Source organism: Ctenopharyngodon idella, chromosome 12 (assembly GCF_019924925.1).
Source record: "Ctenopharyngodon idella isolate HZGC_01 chromosome 12, HZGC01, whole genome shotgun sequence".
NCBI lineage: Eukaryota > Metazoa > Chordata > Actinopteri > Cypriniformes > Xenocyprididae > Ctenopharyngodon > Ctenopharyngodon idella.
Window position 1 is genome coordinate 11,502,983 of NC_067231.1, and position 20,729 is coordinate 11,523,711.

The window sequence follows — 20,729 nt, forward strand, 5'->3', positions numbered from 1 at the left end:
AGTATCATCACAACTATGTTGCTTTTTAGAAAGAAATGGTATCTGTGAGGATTTCCAGTCAGGATTTAGACTGTACCATAGTACTGAGACTGCTCTCATGCTCTCATCTCTCAGTTACAAATGATTTGCTCTTATCATCAGATCTTTGCTGTATCTCTCTATTATTGTTACTGGATCTTAGTGCTGCATTTGACACTATCAATCACAACATTCTTTTAAATAGACTCGAAAATTATGTTGGCATTAGTGGAATCGCATTGGCATGGTTCAAATCATACTTATCTGACCATTATCAGTTTGTAGTAGTAAACGAAGAGATGTCATATCGATCACAAGTTCAGTATGGAGTACTACAAGGCTCAGTACTAGGACCATTGCTGTTCACTCTGTACATGCTACCCTTGGGAGATATCATTAGGAAGCATGGCATTAGTTTTCACTGTTACACTGATGATACTTAGCTCAATATTTCTTCGCACCCTGACGAAACTTACCAATTCACAAAATTAATGGAATGCATAGCTGATATAAAAAAATTGGATGACCAGTAATTTCCTATTACTAAATTCTGAAAAAACAGATATTCTAATTATTGGACCTAAAACCTCTGCACATAATAACATAGAATACTGTCTAACACTTGATGGCTGCTCTGTTAAGTCTTCGTTGTCAGTCAGGAACCTGGGTGTGCTCTTTGGTACCAATCTTTCATTTGAAAGCCACATTTCTAGTATTTGTAAAACCGCATTCTTCCATCTTAAAAATATATCTAAACTACAACATATGCTCTCAATGACAAATGCAGAACAGTTAGTTCATGCGTTCATGACCTCAAGGCTAGATTACTGTAATGCTCTACTGAGTGGTTGCCCTGCTCGCTTGATAAACTACAGCTTGTACAAAATGCAGCAGCTAGAGTTCTTACTAGAACCAGGAAGTATGACCATATTAGCCCGGTTCTGTCAACACTGCATTGGCTCCCTGTTAATCATCGTATAGATTTTAAAATCTTGCTAATTACTTACAAAGCACTAAATGGTTTAGCTCCCCGTACCTGAGCGAGCTCTTAACGCATTATAGTCCTACACGTCTATTGCGATCTCAAAATTCTGTCCAGTTGATAATACCTAGAATATCAAAATCAACCGCAGGTGGTAGATCCTTCTCCTATTGGGCACCTAAACTCTGGAACAATCTTCCTAGCATTGTTCGGGAAGCAGACACACTCTGTCAGTTTAAATCTAAACTAAAAACGCATCTCTTTACCCTGGCATACACATAACACATTATCAATTGATGTTTTCAAATCCGTTAAAGGATTGTTTTCCTATAACACCAGATGTACTCGTTACATCAGAAGAAGAATGGCATCTACGCTAATATTAGTCTCTCTGTTTATCCTGAGGTTTACCATAGTCTACCAACCGTATCCAGGTGAGATCGAGGACGTGCGCCTAGACACAACGACAACGCAGCTCTGAAGTGTCAGCAGAGATTGTATCAACTAGATCATCCCCTGTGAAGGCCTCATCGACACGACAGCCAGTGGCACAGATCCTCAACAAACCGTCCCATACCGGCGTGATGAATACGATCCTCTAGATGGAACTGGAATAAATACTTTGACTGTTACGATCCCAATCAGACTTATGAAAGCTGCCTGAATCATAATCATGCACTGTTCGCTGTTGGCCAGAGGAGTAGTGGCCCTCCGACTGAGCCAGGTTTCTTCCAAGGTTTTTTTCTTCATTTTAACACCTGTTTGCCACCTGATGTCACCTGTTGGAGTTTGGGTTCCTTGCCGCCATCACCTTTGGCTTGCTTAGTTGGGGACACTTGACATTTGATATTCAACAATATTTTGATCTGCCTGCATCGACACCATTGTATGCAAACTGAACTGAGCTGGATGATGACATCACTGTTTACTCCAGTGCTGATATATATAAATTAACTAAATTAATAACTTTTGATTCTTACAACGGAATGAATCAATACTGAATTTACTTAAGCTGGACAATGACACCACTTTCTTTAAGAACTGCTGTGCAGCCAAAAATTATATACCAGTTATCACTGTATAGCTGCTTTGACACAATCTGCATTGTAAAAAGCGCTATATAAATAAAGGTGACTTGACTTGATTTTTATAATGGATGGGTGCATTTTTTGGACTTTAGAATTTGGGCCACCATCCACTCCCATTATAAAACATGGATTAGCCTGGACATTATTTAATATAACTCCGATTGTATTTGTCTGAAAGAAGAAAGTCATATACACCTAGGATGGCTTGAGGGTGAGTAAATCATGGGGTAATTTTCATTTTTGGGTGAACTATCCCTTTAAGGCCCCCAAAAAGCCCCGGATGGTGAAAAAAAAAAAAAAAACTCTCCTTAGAAAAAGGAGAATTACTAGGCACTTACTAAGGCACTGCGCCTTAGTGGCTTGGGCCCTAAATATAGCTGCAAGCAGCGATGGCGGGCCCCCGCCCAGTGGCACCGCCACCTCGGTGGTTTTAGGGCAACTGCGCATGGTGGGCAATATGAATTTAATCTTGGTAAATGGAAAAGAACTATGTCAAAGTCGTTTGAATACGCCACATTTACTGCAGCCAGCTGGTGCCACTATGACTGTGAACCACAACAGCTACATCCATGAGCACATTTAAAATTAGATGAATTTCATGTCATAGGATGTCATAGGTCACTTTGAAAGGAGTGCAAAGCTCAAAATTTTCTAAATCTAAGTCCAGTGTAAATTTAAGTCCAGTATTTGTCCTTAAGATTTTTTAATATATTCTTCTAAACCATTAAAAGTGTCACTGACACCCACACACACACACAGAGGCAGAGTGAGATTTAAGAACCAGTTGGAGTCTGACCAGTTAGTTGAGTCAGATTATTCAATAACATTTTAAACAATAAGAATAAAATCTATACTGTGACAGAAATTAGTCTTTGATAATCTGTATACATTCAAATGTAATACCAACCAAAACCATTTATAGCAAAGTTATCAATAAGAGGGTGATCTATTTTGAAATGGACACACTTCCTGCTGCCAGTTGGTGACGCTATAACTTTGACTCACAATAGTCACATCCATGTGATCGGCCTCCTTCAATGAATATACAGCTGAAGTTTCATCAAAATCAGGCTATGTATGAAAAAGTTACAACACACTTCCTATTTCTCTTTTCTCGCCATAAATTTGTTGCCTCGCCACAGCCAAACCATTCGAGATATCAAAAATCTGCTGGCCACTTTACATCCTCAGTGTCTTGACTTCATGCTGACCGAGTTTGGTAATGATCAGATTAATCGCCTAGAAGGAGTATATCAAATTCCAGAGCATGCATTTTTCAAACAACCCATAATAACTTACTTCCTGTTGAGCTGGCGTATAACTTAGAGCATGAAAGTTGTTAGGCCCGATGAGGTCTATATGTGTACAGAGTTTCATACTAATACATGCAGCAATACACTAATACATGTTTGATATACAGACCAAGTTTTCGGACCCCATTCAAGGGGGCATCGTAGAGCCCCTGTGCCACGCCCGGGTCCCAGCCTCTGTGGCGTCCTAATGGCCGCAGATTCCAATGTGTGTGCCAATTTTCAAGAGTTTCTGAGCACGTTAAGGCCCCCCAAAAGCCCCAGATGGTTGAAAAAAAAAAAAAAAATCCTTAGAAAAACAGTAGGGCCCTGTGCCTTAGTGGCTTGGGTGCTAAAAAAAAATCCTTATAAAAACAATAGGGCCCTGCGCCTTAGTGGCTTGGGCCCTAACAATAATAATAAACAGAACAATTCCAAGAGGGTCCTCGCACCTTGGTGCTCGGGCCCTAATTATAATCCAGTAATATAATCTGAAATGTGCCATTTTGCACTTTTACTCTTGATATTTTAAGTATATTTTGATGCTAATACTTTTGTATTTTAGTCCCACCAATCAAGAAATTTCTGTTATCATACTTATCTAATTCATGTCGTTCCCAACATATGATTTTCTTTCTTCTGTGGAACATAAAAGTTATTTCGAGACTTATTATTCAAGACTTTTACATGTCCCTCAATAATATGATTTTTGGCTTCCTTATGATAAACACAATGATTCATTTCACTGATTTACTCGACACCAGTAATATTTGTAATACATTTCACATATTTTTCAATTTTCAATTTATTTATCTATTTTCTTATCTATTTGTTTACTTTCTGAACTATTTTCCAATTCTAGTTTATTTTTGTTGACCCAGTATTTTGGCTGTTTTAAAATGTCATCATACTGTTTGCACTCTGCTTGCTCAATGGAATAAAGCTAAGAATGATAAGTAACTTAGCTTATTTATATAAGTAAGCTAAGTAACTTACTGAATTATTAGAAGTTTTGGGTTGTCAGAATACTTGATTAATGAAAAAAAAACTATATCTGCAATATATATAGATATATATAGAAATATATCTGCAAACGATTATCAGGGTTCAAGCACTTTAAGACCTTTATCGCTTATGCTTATGCTGTTAGGAAGGCCCAGACTTATTAGAAAAACGTGCCCGTGTCAACATTTTTGCAAAACACAAAATATGTTGTGTCATGCACATTTTGCGACAGTTTCAAAGTGAAATGTCCAGTGAGTGGTGCTAAAAGCGTGTTTAGTTTTTTTCCGGAACAGATGAATGTGAATATGGCAGCGTTTTGTTACGTTGAAGTTTGTATGTATTCTGAATTGAAATGTCTGATGAGTGGCGCTAAAAACTTTATACTCCGTCATGTTTTAAAATAATGTACACCTACACTAAACCTACCCAATGGTGTTAACAAAAGCAAATGTGACATAAAAACGCAATCGTAAACATGGCGTTTTAGCTTGTTTTTGAGCTCTTGTCTTTGAGCTCTTTTACCATGACTTGTCTTTCAGGGGATTTGTATCCGAGCTCTTTGCATCGCAAGTACAATTCTGAGCAAGCTTATTATGTCAGTAAAACTGAACATATGGAGCTGGTTAATTGATGCAAACTCCAAAATATATTCATTTACATATCATGCACTATGGTAAAAAGTATTTTGAGGTCATAACATAATTGTGCAAGGAGCCACATGAACACAAGTCTTTATTAATCCATAATCTGGCCCCTGTAATCATACTTGCGTGTGAAAACGATTAAAAGTGCTTGCTGTTTAGTGTTCATTTCTGTTAGAAACTGCAGTGATATGTTAGTCAATGATGTTTAAGGATTTTCGACAGGCCAATTTTAAAATACAAAAAAAAAAAAAATAATAATAATAATAATAATATCTACTGCAATTGTTCAAACATTAAGAATGTTGTGTACACATAAATTCATATTAAAATTTTAAATTAAGTGATTTTAGTGTTTTTTTTATCTAGATGATTTGGCCATAGCCTTAAAAAATGTCAAATGGTGCGACCGTGATTTATCTTAAAATTAATTCATTTCCTTAGCATGCTTAACATTTTTTTTTACAAGTTCTCAGTAATTAAAGTGTTTAGAAACAAAGTATTTGCAGTTCGTTTGAGATTCTGTAAAGAAGGACCTTATATTTTTGCTCTATAACTTCAGAGTTGCCTCCTTAAATGTAGTTTAACACTTTTTTTTCTGTAAATTGCATAAATCTATTTAAAGAGATCAATAAACAATCAATTTTATACAAAAAATAGATTTAAACCAGATGAAATCTTATTAAAATTTTATAAACTTTTTTATATTAAAAAAAAAAAAAAAATCACATTGCAAACATAAGTGCAACATTTCATTTAAGTTGAAATTAATTATTTTTTTAATTCATCAAGGACACAGGCTTAAATTGATCAAAAGTGACAGTAAAGACATTTATAATTTCACAAAAGATTCTATTTCAAATAAATGCTGTTGTTTTTAAGAATCAAAGAATCCTGGCAAATAAAAAAAAAATAAAAAAATGAAAATATGAAAACACAAAATATGAATATTGATAATAATCAGAAATGTTTCTTGAGCAGCATATCAGCATATTAAGAATGATTTCTGAAGAATCATGTGACACTGAAGACTGGAGTAATGATGCTGAAAATTCAGCTTTGATCACAGGAATAAATTCCAGTTTACTATTTATTCACATAGAAAACAGATATTTTAAATTGTAATAACATTTCTCTCTTCTCCTAGCAAGGTGTAACTCCATTCTTGCTGCAGGGTCAGAATTAACACACCAGTGGTTTTATGACCAGCGGTTTTTGCTTGGCAGCAGAAAAAGGTTATCTTTCCCTCACAACCAAAAGCACACTTTTTGGTGACATTGTTGAAAAATCTCTCGGCTTTATGTTTTGTAAAAGTTACATATCATTTGTAGACCTTTCTTACCTGTTACAAATTATTTGTATATGTAAACAAGACAGGAAGATCTGCAAATGATATGTAAAACATTTACAAGTGATTAATAGTTTACACTAGATTAGGGGATGCAGAAAGTGTTATAAATGACTTGTATACATATACACAATTTGTAACAGGTAAGAAAGGTCTACAAATGATGTGTAACAAATTTACAAGTGATGAATAGTTTACACTTTAGATTAGGGGATGCAGAAAGCTTTCTAAATGATTTATTCATGTGTTTACACATCATCTATAACAGGTGTTGAACACTTTGTAGTGTGTACTGCACTGTAAGTGCTGACTGGTGAGGGTACAGACAGCTGTACCCTCATGGAGTCTTTAACTGCTGTGCACGTGATGTGAGCTTCAGTGGAAGGTAAAACCGGTTGAGAGATTCACTTTATCACTAGATCCCTCACACTCCACACAGAACACAAGTCTGTGCTGATGAGTGAAAGGATTTAACATAACCCCCTGGAATCACCTGACTGTAAGGCATTTATAAATGTTTCTTCACTTCAAAACAAATAAATTACTCTTAAAAATAGTGCTTTAGCAGACCTGCATGTTTGTGCTTTTGAACACAGACCAACTTACAACTTCAATAAATCATATACTGATCATTCACTAATGGTTTGTTCATCATTTGTTCGTGATTAACAATTGTTTATTGAGATAATGATACAAAACAATTTTGACATAAATACTTCAATTGATTTATAAGTGATAATGTATCAACTAATAACTTAACCATCTACTAACAATCTGATTTTTTTTTAAGATAACTTACAACACATTTGTAAATCGTTAGCATTCCACTTATTAATCATTTATGAATGTATAGTCATGTTTTGTAAATGATTCGTTCATCATTAACTAATAACTTATAGCCTATAGTGACTTATAACAATTAATAAAACATTCATAAAATGTTAACATATCACTTATCATCTATGAACGTATAGTCATGTTTTGTAAATGATTCGTTCATCATTAACTAATAACTTATATCCTATAGTGACTTATAACTGAATTAATAAAACATTCATAAAATGTTAACATATCACTTAATAATTTATGAATGTACAGTCATGTTTTGTAAATGATTAGTTGCTGCCCCCCATTCACAACCATTATAAAGCTTGGAGGACTAAGGATATTTTTTAAATATATCTCGGATTGTGTTCGTCTGAAAGAAGATAGTCATACACCTAGGATGGCTTGAGGGTGAGTAAATCATGGGATAATTTCCATTTTTGGAGGAACTATCCCTTTAAGGGCCTTACATTGAGCGTGATTAAGCAATGCGAATATATGTCGTGATGACAGTTTTGAATCAAAACAATATCCCCATAGAGCTATTGGCCCTGTCCTAAATGCCACCCTAAACCCTCACGGTCTTCCTCTGAGTCCGCACCAAAGACTATAGATATAGACGGGTCACAGAGATGCGCACGCAACTAGGGGGCAGAAAGCAGCACTCTTTACGGCATATCTAAAGCAGAAATAGAGATGACACTGAGCTTTTGTGCTCTAAACTGCACTAACCACCAAAAAGATGGATTTAAAAAGTTCAATATTCCGAGGGGATCACATGCCTTTGCTAAAAACAGAAGGTGATTATGTTATTATATATTATATTATTATATATAATTTATTATTAAAATACATTACTATATTAATTATTATGTTATTGTTATATATATATATATATATATATATATATATATAAGGGGATTATTATATATAAGTATATATATCGGGCCACCAGACTGTCCTCCAAAAAACCCAACAACTATATGTTGTTTTTCAAGAACCTTATTTTGACCTATATTTACGTTTTAAAGTCATGCGCCCTCTAGCTGGCCTAAAAATAATGACAGTGTCATGTTACGTCTGTCGTCATGAAATGACGTATGACTGTCGTTACCAATCAAAATGCGTGTTCATTTAAATGCAATGTGTGGACTTTTTACACCATTTGTCCTATTTTTTTTTTTTTAGCAAAACTCATTGTTTTATTAACGACTACACCCACCCCACCCCAAAATATGACGCAGGTAAAACGGAACAATGCATTAAAATGAAAGTGTCCTGTTGTCGATAGGGGCGCAGCTTTATCAAACGCTCCCATGGGTCGTATTTCATGCATTAAAATGAAAGTGTCCTGTTGTCGATAGGGACACTACTTTAGTAAACGCTCCTATGGGTGGTATTTCAGGGAAGTATAGGCGTATCCCAGCAAGCAATTTTATGTCTAATAGACGTCGAATAGCCGTCAAAACATAGCCCGACCGTCTAGGCTAAAACGAGGCAAAATTTGGGCTGTCAGTGAAAATCTAATAGACGTCTAACCATAACCCAAGAATAGACTAGTCCTCAATTAGACGGCTATTAGACGACTACATTTTTATGTCTAATATACGGTGAATATGGGTCTAGGCTAAAACAAGGCTGAATTTGGGCTGACAGTGAAAATCTAATAGACGTCTAACCATAACCCAAGAGTAGACTAGTCATCATATATACAGCTAATGAATGACTACATCTATACATGTAATAGACAACAAAATAATGGCTAAAGGATTCTTTTCACCTAAATATAACAGGTTCTCATAAATGACAATCCATCCAAACAAATTAAATATAAAGGTTTTTTTTAGAAAAAAAAAAAAAAAAACTCAAGATAATACAAAATGATAAAAAAAAAAATAATGAAAATTAAATTTTACAAATACAATACAAATAAACATTAAAAAAAAAAAAATATGGAACATTTTACAACTTAAAATAATAAAAATATAAAAAATTGACAAAAAAAAAAGTTAAATAAAAAAGGTTAACAATGTTTTTTGGTTTATAAAACAACCTGATTAATTTTCTGTTCCATAAATTCCATGTTTTATGTAAAGCATTTTGAATTACCTTGAAAATTGTTGAAATGTGCTATACAAAATAAACTTGCCTTGCCAAATCAAAAACTCATATTTTTATTTTATATCATAATGATCAAAAGATTAAAAGATATACGAGGCTTCCGTAACAAATAATAATAGGGTGCACAGGTTTCATGTTTACCCCCTTGTATTTAGATAATTAGAGAGTTTTAGGGCACAAGTAAACATACTGTACATGTACATGTAGCATGTTAATCTAACCACAAAATGGCTTAGCCTACTCTGAGTCCCGTTAAAATGTCACGGTTCCAACACATGATGTACATAAATAATGAACGCATGTCAAAATGAAAAACACAGATACTTACAAGACCAAAAGCAGGAAAGAATTTGCTTTAACATTTGCTGTTGCTTGCTCTCCGTCTCCAACAGTTGTAAAATGGCGGAAATGTTTATCGCGAGATCTGGCAACAGTGATCGAGAGCTAACTTTCAAGTCTCGCGTTGCCAGTGGTCATGTCTCAGTAGATCCACAGTTGCCCATATAGCGGTTGAGAATTGTAATTGTAAATTTTTATTTAACTTAAAATTACAGACACTCATATATGTGTGTGGTGTATATAATATAATATTATATATATATATATATATATATATATATATATATATATATATATATATATAGACAGTGGGTACGGAAAGTATTCAGACCCCCTTAAATTTTTCACTCTTTGTTATATTGCAGCCATTTGCTAAAATCATTTAAGTTTATTTTTTTTCCTCATTAATGTACACACAGCACCCCATATTGACAGAAAAACACAGAATTGTTGACATTTTTGCAGATTTATTAAAAAAGAAAAACTGAAATATCATGGTCCTAAGTATTCAGACCCTTTGCTCAGTATTTAGTAGAAGCACCCTTTTGATCTAATACAGCCATGAGTCTTTTTGGGAAAGATGCAACAAGTTTTTCACACCTGGATTTGGGGATCCTCTGCCATTTCTCCTTGCAGATCCTCTCCAGTTCTGTCAGGTTGGATGGTAAACGTTGGTGGACAGCCATTTTTAGGTCTCTCCAGAGATCCTCAATTGGGTTTAAGTCAGGGCTCTGGCTGGGCCATTCAAGAACAGTCACGGAGTTGTTGTGAAGCCACTCCTTCCTTATTTTAGCTGTGCGCTTAGGGTCATTGTCTTGTTGGAAGGTAAACCTTCGGCCCAGTCTGAGGTCCTGAGCACTCTGGAGAAGGTTTTCGTCCAGGATATCCCTGTACTTGGCCGCATTCATCTTTCCCTCGATTGCAACCAGTCGTCCTGTCCCTGCAGCTGAAAAACACCCCCACAGCATGATGCTGCCACCACCATGCTTCACTGTTGGGACTATATTGGACAGGTGATGAGCAGTGCCTGGTTTTCTCCACACATACTGCTTAGAATTAAGGCCAAAAAGTTCTATCTTGGTCTCATCAGACCAAAGAATCTTATTTCTCACCATCTTTAACAAACTCCATGCGGGCTTTCATGTGTCTTGCACTGAGGAGAGGCTTCCGTTGGGCCACTCTGCCATAAAGCCCCGACTGGTGGAGAGCTGCAGTGATGGTTGACTTTCTACAACTTTCTCCCATCTCCCGACTGCATCTCTGGAGCTCAGCCACAGTGATCTTTGGGTTCTTCTTTACCTCTCTCACCAAGGCTCTTCTCCCCCGATAGCTCAGTTTGGCCGGACGGCCAGCTCTAGGAAGGGTTCTGGTCGTCCCAAACGTCTTCCATTTAAGGATTATGGAGGCCACTGTGCTCTTAGGAACCTTAAGTGTAGCAGAAATTTTTTTGTAACCTTGGCCAGATCTGTGCCTTGCCACAATTCTGTCTCTGAGCTCTTCAGGCAGTTCCTTTGGCCTCATGATTCTCATTTGCTCTGACATGCACTGTGAGCTGTAAGGTCTTATATAGACAGGTGTGTGGCTTTCCTAATCAAGTCCAATCAGTATAATCAAACACAGCTGGACTCAAATGAAGGTGTAGAACCATCTCAAGGATGATCAGAAGAAATGGACAGCACCTGAGTTAAATATATGAGTGCCACAGCAAAGGGTCTGAATACTTAGGACCATGTCATATTTCAGTTTTTCTTTTTTAATAAATCTGCAAAAATGTCAACAATTCTGTGTTTTTCTGTCAATATGGGGTGCCGTGTATACATTAATGAGGAAAAAAAATGAACTTAAATGATTTTAGCAAATGGCTGCAATATAACAAAGAGTGAAAAATTTAAGGGGGTCTGAACACTTTCCATACCCACTGTATATACAGTTGTGGTCAGAATTATTGGCACCCTTGATAAATATGATCAAAGATGACTGTAAAAATAAATCTGCATTGTTTATCCTTTTGATCTTTAATTCATAAAATTAGCAAAAATATAACCTTTCATTGAAGGGAAAAATTGAAAGTGAAAAAAAAAAAAAAAAAAAAAAAATCACATTATGAAATAAATGTTTTTCTCCAAAACACGTTGGCCACAATTATTGGCACCCTTTTATTCAATACTTTTTGCAACCTCCTTTTCTCAAGTTAACACCTCTGAGTCTTCACCTAAAATGCCTGATGAGTTTGGAGAACACCTGAGAAGAGATCAGAGACCATTCCTTCATGCAGAATCTCTACAGATCCTTCAGATTCCCAGCTCCATGCTGGTGCTTCTTCTCTTCAGTTCACCCCACTCATTTTCTTTAGGGTTCAGGTCAGGGGACTGGGATGGCCATGGCAGAAGCTTAATTTTGTGCTCAGTGACACATTTTTGTGTTGGTTTTAATGTTTGTTTTGGATCATTGTCCCGATGGAAGATCCAACCACGTCCAGCTGTGATCCTTGGAGAGTCTTTGGCCACTCAAACTTTCTTCCTCACCGCACATTAGGACGATTTAGACACATGTCCTCTTCCAGGCAGATTTGTAGCATCTTAAGTTGATTGGAACTTCTTAATTATTACCCTGATGGTGGAAATGGGGATTTTCAACGCTTCAGCTATTTTCTTATAGCCACTTTCTATTTTGTGAAGCTCAACAATCTTTTGCTGCACATCAGAACTATATTCTTTGGTTTTATTCATTGTGATGAATGATTACGGGAATTTGGCCTTTGTGTTTCCTACTCCTGTGGAACAGGAAGTCATGGCTGGACAATTTTGTGTTCATGATCACCCTGGTGTGCTAAAAAAAAAAAAATGTAAATATGAATGGGAATATACTTCAGAGATATTTTACTCATAAAAAATTCTAGGTGTGCCAATAATTGTGGCCAACGTGTTTTGGAGAAAAACATTTATTTCATAATGTGATTTTCCCCCCACTTTCAATTCTTTTCCTTCAATGAAAGGTTAGATTTTTGCTAATTTTATGAATTAAAGATCAAAAGGATAAACAATGCAGATTTATTTTTACAGTCATCTTTGATCATATTTACCAAGGGTGCCAATAATTCTGACCACAACTGATATATATATATATATATATATATATAATATTGTAGAATGTGTAGGACTGTGTGACAGCAAAAATATGCTGTTTCAAATGTATACTTGCATTTGATGGTATATCATGAATCCCACAAGCTTTGTGGCCGAAAATTACTTAACACTATTTTGGTTACACTCATTGCATGGTCTGAATCAGGGCTATAGCCAAGCCATAAAAATTTGACTATAGATTGCCTCGATTTTGCCAGGTGGATTAAAAGCAGACTGCACATAGCCTATCCAATTCAGAGCTAAATCGTGACTATATAGACCATGTCATGAAATGCCACTTACATCTTATAGAAATCATTGACATTGCGAACATGATGGGATATCAACCATCTCATGCACTTCCTGTCCAAAAACTACAATAAATCAGGATTGACTATATGTGGGCTACAAATAGCCGGTCTGACTACGAGCTAAATCGTGGCTACGCACAGCCTACGCAATAGAACATGTCAAAGATATGAAACCAAACACCTTGTAATCACTGTTGACTTTGCTTACATGATGCAATATCATACATCTCGCAAGTTATTTTGGCAAAAACGACATGTAACCGAATTAAAGATTATTTTGGCTAAAAGTGGGTTACACATAGCCGGACTATATCGGGACTATAGTTAACCGAGACGGTGAAATGACGGCTATTGCTTGCTGGGAAAGTGGAGCCGCGATATCAAGATCCTGCCAAAACTCAGAACAACTCATTATCTCGGTGTGAAATAAACAGTTATGGAAATGTAGAAAATAAAAGTTAAAGCTCCAATCACCTCGCGAAGATCCAGAAAAAAAGTCCGTTGGCGCCTCAGTGACTACTTCACTCAGAGAAGCTGTCAACCTCAGCTGTCAATCATGATGTCTCACTCCCATTTTTAAAGCATTAAATAACTAACTAAAACTAAACTTATTTAAAGAATGAACACTTGAACTAACACCAGCGTGATAAAAACTGTCTAATATGACCGAAATTGTCTTTGGAAAAAAAATATTTGAAGTGTAATTTAATTGTTTATTTTGTCTCACATCCCATTGGAATACATGGAGAGGGTGGGGTTTATGACCTATACTGCATCCAGCCACCTGGGAGCGATCGAGACGCTTTGGCTTCACTTTTCAGCACTCGTGTGGCACGCCTGGGCGGAATACGTCCCACCTTCTAAGTAAAAGAGACGATCATTGATTGGTAAAGTCATTACGTTACTGCAAATGCCGTTAGAAGCTCCAGTTCCCATAGAAACCTGAGACTCGCTCTTACTGCACATGCGTATTGGCTGGTCTACAGATTAGGGCTGGATATCGATTCAGATGTCCCAATTCGATTCGATTTCGATTTCGAAGCTTGAAAACGCGTGCAAATGAAAAACTTTAATGATCATGCAGTATTTGCATGAAGGCGAGCGTGATCATATAGTAATGTAACGCTAGCCAAAGTTTGACAAAAAAAAAAAGCAGATGTTGCGTTAAATATTTTTAATGCCTTAAACAGGGAGAAAAAAAAAAAATCAATCGCATTAACGTTGATAGCAGTACTTAGGTTAAAACTTATGTGTTTATGTGAATAAAAGGCAAAGACGGACATCGTGAAGCACGGGAATGAAATCATGCACAACCCCCGCCGAAATTCAGACCAACCTTTCTTACGATTCGCATTTTTATTAATATATTAATATAAATTTGTGTGTGCTATTTGTTGTTATTGGAGACATCAGAGATTGATAGTACATAATAAATGAATTTTTTTTTTTTTTTACACATTTTAGCAATTTAAAAATGTTTGAAGGAGTTTTTACACCGCACCCCTGCTTTCACCAGACGGCAGTTTGGGAAACTCTGGTCTTCTGCGCGCACCGTGCGCCCATTGCCATAACTGAATGACAGCTATCAATTCGTAAGACATAATGAATGGACAGAAAAGATAGCATCGATTTCACAAACTGCCCATTCTAGGGTAGTTGTTATTCTAAACAACATACAATAGCACTGGTATTACAAAACATTCAGTGGCACACAGAATACAGATGTGCCACAAACTTACAACATGTCCGTGGCACATGCCAATGAAGACCGGATGTGCCACAAATTTTATTTTCAGCTTTGCAAATAGCATAGTAAAACATATGAAACACTATGAATTATCCTGGACTAAGATGCAATAAAAAAACCAAATTTGTCAAAAAATATGGCTGAAATGTGTTTGAAATGTCTTTGTATTTAGTCAGTTCGGTTTAATCAACTGTTTTCTGTAATTTAATGTTACATGAATTACAATATATTTCTACATTGTGTACATTTCTATTACCACTTAAACAAATCACACCCTGCTTACACTGACATAGTTGTTTTTGTTTGTTTAAATGTGTTTTTGACTTCTTGCTGCTTGTTAAATCCTGAACGATTTTTGGCTTTTTGAGGTCCCTTGCAAAAAAGAATCTGTTCTAACATGTTTTAATCTAAATTGAAGCTCTCCAAATGAGGTTCAATCTATCTGTTGCAACTGAACAAACATTGGCCTAGTCTTGCAAAGAATTAAAACTGTATTTTTCTGGACACTTGACAATAAAGATTTGTCTTGACTATTCTTTTCTAAGAATGGTTATTGGTCTACATACTGCACAGTACTTCATGTATAACGTTACTGTAGTTCCTCGTCTCAAAGTTTCATGAGAATGCAGCGCATGCGACTCACCAGTCCATGTTAGAATCTCACGCCAGATTCAGTGGCTCGTTATCGGGGACGGGGCTTGATAAAATAGGAGCAGAGCGTGAAAAGTTATCTACCAAAAAATATTTTTTCGATTAACTTGACATTTTTTTCTGCAGTAAAGAGTTTAGAGTTGTTTAATGGCTCTCTCGCTCTCTCTCTCTCTCTCTCTCTCTCTCTCTCTCTCTCTCTCTCTCTCTCACACATGGTCATAACAGCTGTAGAAATACGAGACGAGGCATGAAATGCGTTCCGATTGACACGGTCCTAGTGCACTGCAGTGGCGTCAATTCACCAAATGCCAAAGTATGGCGAACTCTGATGACATCATCAAATCTTATGCTGCGTTCCAGACCGATCGGAATTTGGATTTTACCCACTTCCTTCTAGGAAATTCTGGAACGCCACTCAAAGTCGGACATGAACTCAACGTGTGAACTCGGGTACATCGATCAACCCCGTCCTCAGCGTCTACATACGCCCTCTGCTGTGATTGGCTAACATCTTTCCATTTGAAATAGCTAAGTATTACTCTCTCTCTTTTAGCGCGTTTTTACTATTACAGCTCTCACGGTTAGCTAATCGTGAAAGTGCTGCATTACAATTAGATCTATCGCAGTATATTTAGATTGTGGCATGAAAGGTTGCAGTGATGAAGATTGTAGCTGTCATTGCATGATCTCGTCATTGCAACTCAATTCTGCACACTATGCTTTCATCGTCACTAAGAATGCAAACGCGATATAACTAAGAGATTCGTTGAATAAAAGGGGAATTTTGGCGCGTGTCCAGAACTCAGTCACTGATAAACTCGCGCGGTTTGATTGACAGCTTCAGCGAGCGCCCACAGTTTGATTGACAGCTCCAAACATTGTACAGGGAGCTTTCTTTGATCGCTTTCTTTATATAATTTAATCTCCGTTTAAATAACAGATTATTTTCATCCTACTAAGGCTGCGTTTACACTTGGCATTAACATGCGACTTGTATCTGGATATTGTCCACATACGCATTGAAAAGACAAGTGTAAATGCGTTTGTGATCGGAATGTTATCCGATCAACGTGTCCTGGTTTGGAGGTAGTCGAGGACTCAGTGTAGTGTAAACGCGATCCAGCCATCGTATCTACATTCAGAGGGCGACGTCATTTAAATCCCCACCCAGTCTCTCCGCGTGGCTGTCAGAAAATAATGGACATATGCAGTTTTGACAAGAACTTAAACTTCTTTGAACTTTACAATAAACATCTCCCTTTAAAACAATTTAGACTTACACGATACCTTGTGTGTCATTTTTCATTTTAATTGTGCAACATTATCTAAACAAGGCGATTGCGTGTGTTTTTATTGTTTCAGTTTATTAATCTCCCAATATTGCATGCTATAACTTTAAACCTGGATGATGTGACTTGTTTAACATGATCAACCCTGCTATTTTTCAACGAAGTATTTTTTCATAAAAAAAAACAAAAACAAACAAAAAAAAATTTATCTAACTAAGACTGGAGATTGCATCAGCGCAGAAACCATGATCCTCTTACGTTACAATTTATTTGTAATTAAATAAACTTACGTTTCGCCAGATTGGCCCCTCATTCCAGTCCTCTCATAGCATCAGTTGTTCTACAGGTGCTGGTCATATAATTAGAATATCATCAAAAAGTTGATTTATTTCACTAATTCCATTCAAAAAGTGAAACTTGTATATTATATGCATTCATTACACACAGACTGATATATTTCAAATGTTTATTTCTTTTAATTTTGATGATTATAACTGACAACTAAGGAAAATCCCAAATTCAATATCTCAGAAAATTAGAATATTGTGAAAAGGTTCAATATTGAAGACACCTGGTGCCACACTCTAATCAGCTAATTAACTCAAAACACCTGCAAAGGCCTTTAAATGGTCTCTCAGTCTAGTTCTGTAGGCTACACAATCATAGGGAAGACTGCTGACTTGACAGTTGTCCAAAAGACGACCATTGACACCTTGCACAAGGAGGGCAAGACACAAAAGGTCATTGCAAAAGAGGCTGGCTGTTCACAGAGCTCTGTGTCCAAGCACATTAATAGAGAGGCGAAGGGAAGGAAAAGATGTGGTTGGAAAAAGTTTACAAGCAATAGGGATAACCGCACTCTGGAGAGGATTGTGAAACAAAACCCATTCAAAAATGTGGGGGAGATTCACAAAGAGTGGACTGCAGCTGGAGTCAGTGCTTCAAGAACCACTACGCACAGACGTATGCAAGACATGGGTTTCAGCTGTCGCATTCCTTGTGTCAAGCCACTCTTGAACAACAGACAGCGTCAGAAGCGTCTCGCCTTGGCTAAAGACAAAAAGGACTGGGCTGCTGCTGAGTGGTCCAAAGTTATGTTCTCTGATGAAAGTAAATTTTGCATTTCCTTTGGAAATCAGGGTCCCAGAGTCTGGAGGAAGAGAGGAGAGGCACACAATCCATGTTGCTTGAGGTCCAGTGTAAAGTTTCCACAGTCAGTGGTGGTTTGGGGTGCCATGTCATCTGCTGGTGTTGGTCCACTGTGTTTTCTGAGGTCCAAGGTCAATGCATACCAGGAAGTTTTAGAGCACTTCATGCTTCTTGCTGCTGACCAACTTTATGGAGATGCAGATTTCATTTTCCAACAGGACTTGGCATCTGCACACAGTGCCAAAGCTACCAGTACCTGGTTTAAGGACCATGGTATCCCTGTTCTTAATTGGCCAGCAAACTCGCCTGACCTTAACCCCATAGAAAATCTATGGGGTATTGTGAAGAGGAAGATGCAATATGCCAGACCCAACAATGCAGAAAAGCTGAAGGCCACTATCAGAGCAACCTGGGCTCTTATAACACCTGAGCAGTGCCACAGACTGATCGACTCCATGCCACGCCGCATTGCTGCAGTAATTCAGGCAAAAGGAGCCCCAACTAAGTATTGAGTGCTGTACATGCTCATACTTTTCATGTTCATACTTTTCAGTTGGCCAAGATTTCTAAAAATCCTTTCTTTGTATTGGTCTTAAGTAATATTCTAATTTTCTGAGATACTGAATTTGGGATTTTCCTTAGTTGTCAGTTATAATCATCAAAGAAATAAACATTTGAAATATATCAGTCTGTGTGTAATGAATGAATATAATATACAAGTTTCACTTTTTGAATGGAATTAGTGAAATAAATCAACTTTTTGATGATATTCTAATTATATGACCAGCACCTGTACTTGTTTACCGGTGCCGTCATTACTGTTCGGTAGCTTCAGCTCACACGCTGAATCACGCATGCGCAGTATCAGCTCATCGGTTCTCAAATCGGACACGTCCGAAAGAAGCGGTTCTCAGTTGTGTACTGGTGATCCGAAAACCGTTGCAACCGATTCTACTCGAGAACGAGATTGAGATTCGAGAACCACAAGAGCGATTCAAAAGGAGTCGCTTGTTTGCTCTCGCTGTAGTTTGATTACGCCAGTTTTTTTTATTTATTTTTTTTAATCTTTATATCACCTTGTTTAGAAATTAAAAAAGCTGTCCATGGATTATTTATGAAACAAATAAATGTTTAGTTTGATAGTTTTACGAAAATTAATTGTTTCCCATCTTTAAAAAAAAAAATTAACTTGAAAGCACAACTGCACAACTTTTACTATATTGCTTTTTAAATAACATTAATATAGAAAAATAAATTTGTAGAATTATTTCTGAACATTAGTTTGATCTGTGTACAAAATATTATGTTCATGTTGGCATGTATGTACAGTATTATGTACAGTATTTTGTATGCTATTAGGTTATGGTGTTTTTGGAAAAGCACAATACACTTTTTGTATTTTGAATTAAGTCATAAACATATTTCCAGTATGTTTTATATTATCACACTTTCCGATGTTTAACAAAACTTGACTAACATGCTTTTCATTCGCTTGAAAAATTACACGCATGCGCAGTATCATCAGCTCATCGGTTCTCAAATCGGACATGTCCGAAAGAAGCAGTTCTCGGTTGTGTACTGGTGATCCGAAAACCGTTGCAACAGATTCTTGACTCGAGAACGAGAACGGTGACAGGCCGTGTACGTTCGTTCGTGTACGTCGCGCATGCGCACTCATATCAGCTGCTCGTGCTCATCATCATCAGTTCTCTCTTTACAGCAGGTAAAGTCAGTGTACTGTTGGAGTAACTGAATAACTCCGGGATGTTGGTTTATTTCGAGAGGTAGTGTCAGGCACGTCAAAAAAAGTGAGTAACTTTAGTAATTTGTGGATTGGTGTTTGCTTACAGGAGATGAGAACTGTTTGGAACGATTCAGTCCAATTTGGTGAACTGGTTCGACCGGTTCACTGAAAAGAAAAGAATGATTCGTTCGTGAACCGGACATCACTACTCCAGAGCAGGTTAGCCGTGAAGCATAAGTTACCATAGCAATGAACCCCGCTAAAAACCAATCCACCTTCATAAGCCCGAAAAACCAGAGTTTGCTCAAACTAATCTTGAACTTACCTGGGTAGCAACTGAAACCGGCTTTGTGCAACAGGCCACAGGTGTCATATAGCCTAAGCCTAACCCTTGTTTATTTCTAATTAATGCTCTTTAATGTGATGTGTGTCTTCTTTTATTTCTTTATACAAAGTGTTCGGATTCTGCCGTTAAAGATTACACAAACAATACAAATGCTTGCGCTCCTTTCAATCATGAAATGCGTCGAAATAATTTTTCATACAAGATTAATGTTGGGAAACTTAAATTGGTAGATTAAGTTCTCTATTTGTGATCGATTGTACTTTTGTTGAATAAATCACAAAAATGTCATGCTGTGTGCACTGCATTGATAGAGGCTAAAGTGAAAGTTGTTTTACGCTATGAAGCCATTTGAAGCTTCTGCCTTTCGAACACGCCTAATTTAAATATTCTGCGGGAAACAGAAATCCGATCAGAAATCCGATAAGAAATGAGCAGAAATCGCTGCGCGGCATAAATGATAAATATTAGGCAGTATCTTATGGAGGACCAAACCTGCAGAAATGAAAAATTAATTCACGAGTTCACACTTACAAATAATCAGATAGTAAATAGTATGCGTATTTGGCGTGTTTTCCGAGGAGAGGGCTCCGAGCTCGGTATTTGGCCCGAACCCAGAGTACTCCCCCCGTATTCTGGTTAGGAAAGTAACCAGGCAAGTGTGAGGAGACGGGGTGGTGGAGGGATGCTGTAAAACTGTCGAGGAATATGGGT

General features: G+C 37.0%; 1 protein-coding gene across 1 annotated transcript in view; it reads right to left on the reverse strand.

Moving 5' to 3' along the window:
• Positions 1 to 15,757, reverse strand: part of adprh (ADP-ribosylarginine hydrolase) — a 140,338-nt gene extending 124,581 nt beyond the window's left edge. The window contains exon 1 of the mRNA XM_051914341.1: positions 15,483 to 15,757. Within this exon, the coding sequence (XP_051770301.1) occupies positions 15,483 to 15,490 (8 nt within the window). The 5' untranslated portion in view covers positions 15,491 to 15,757. The remainder of the gene's footprint in view (positions 1 to 15,482) is intronic.
• Positions 15,758 to 20,729: the final 4,972 nt, after the last annotated feature.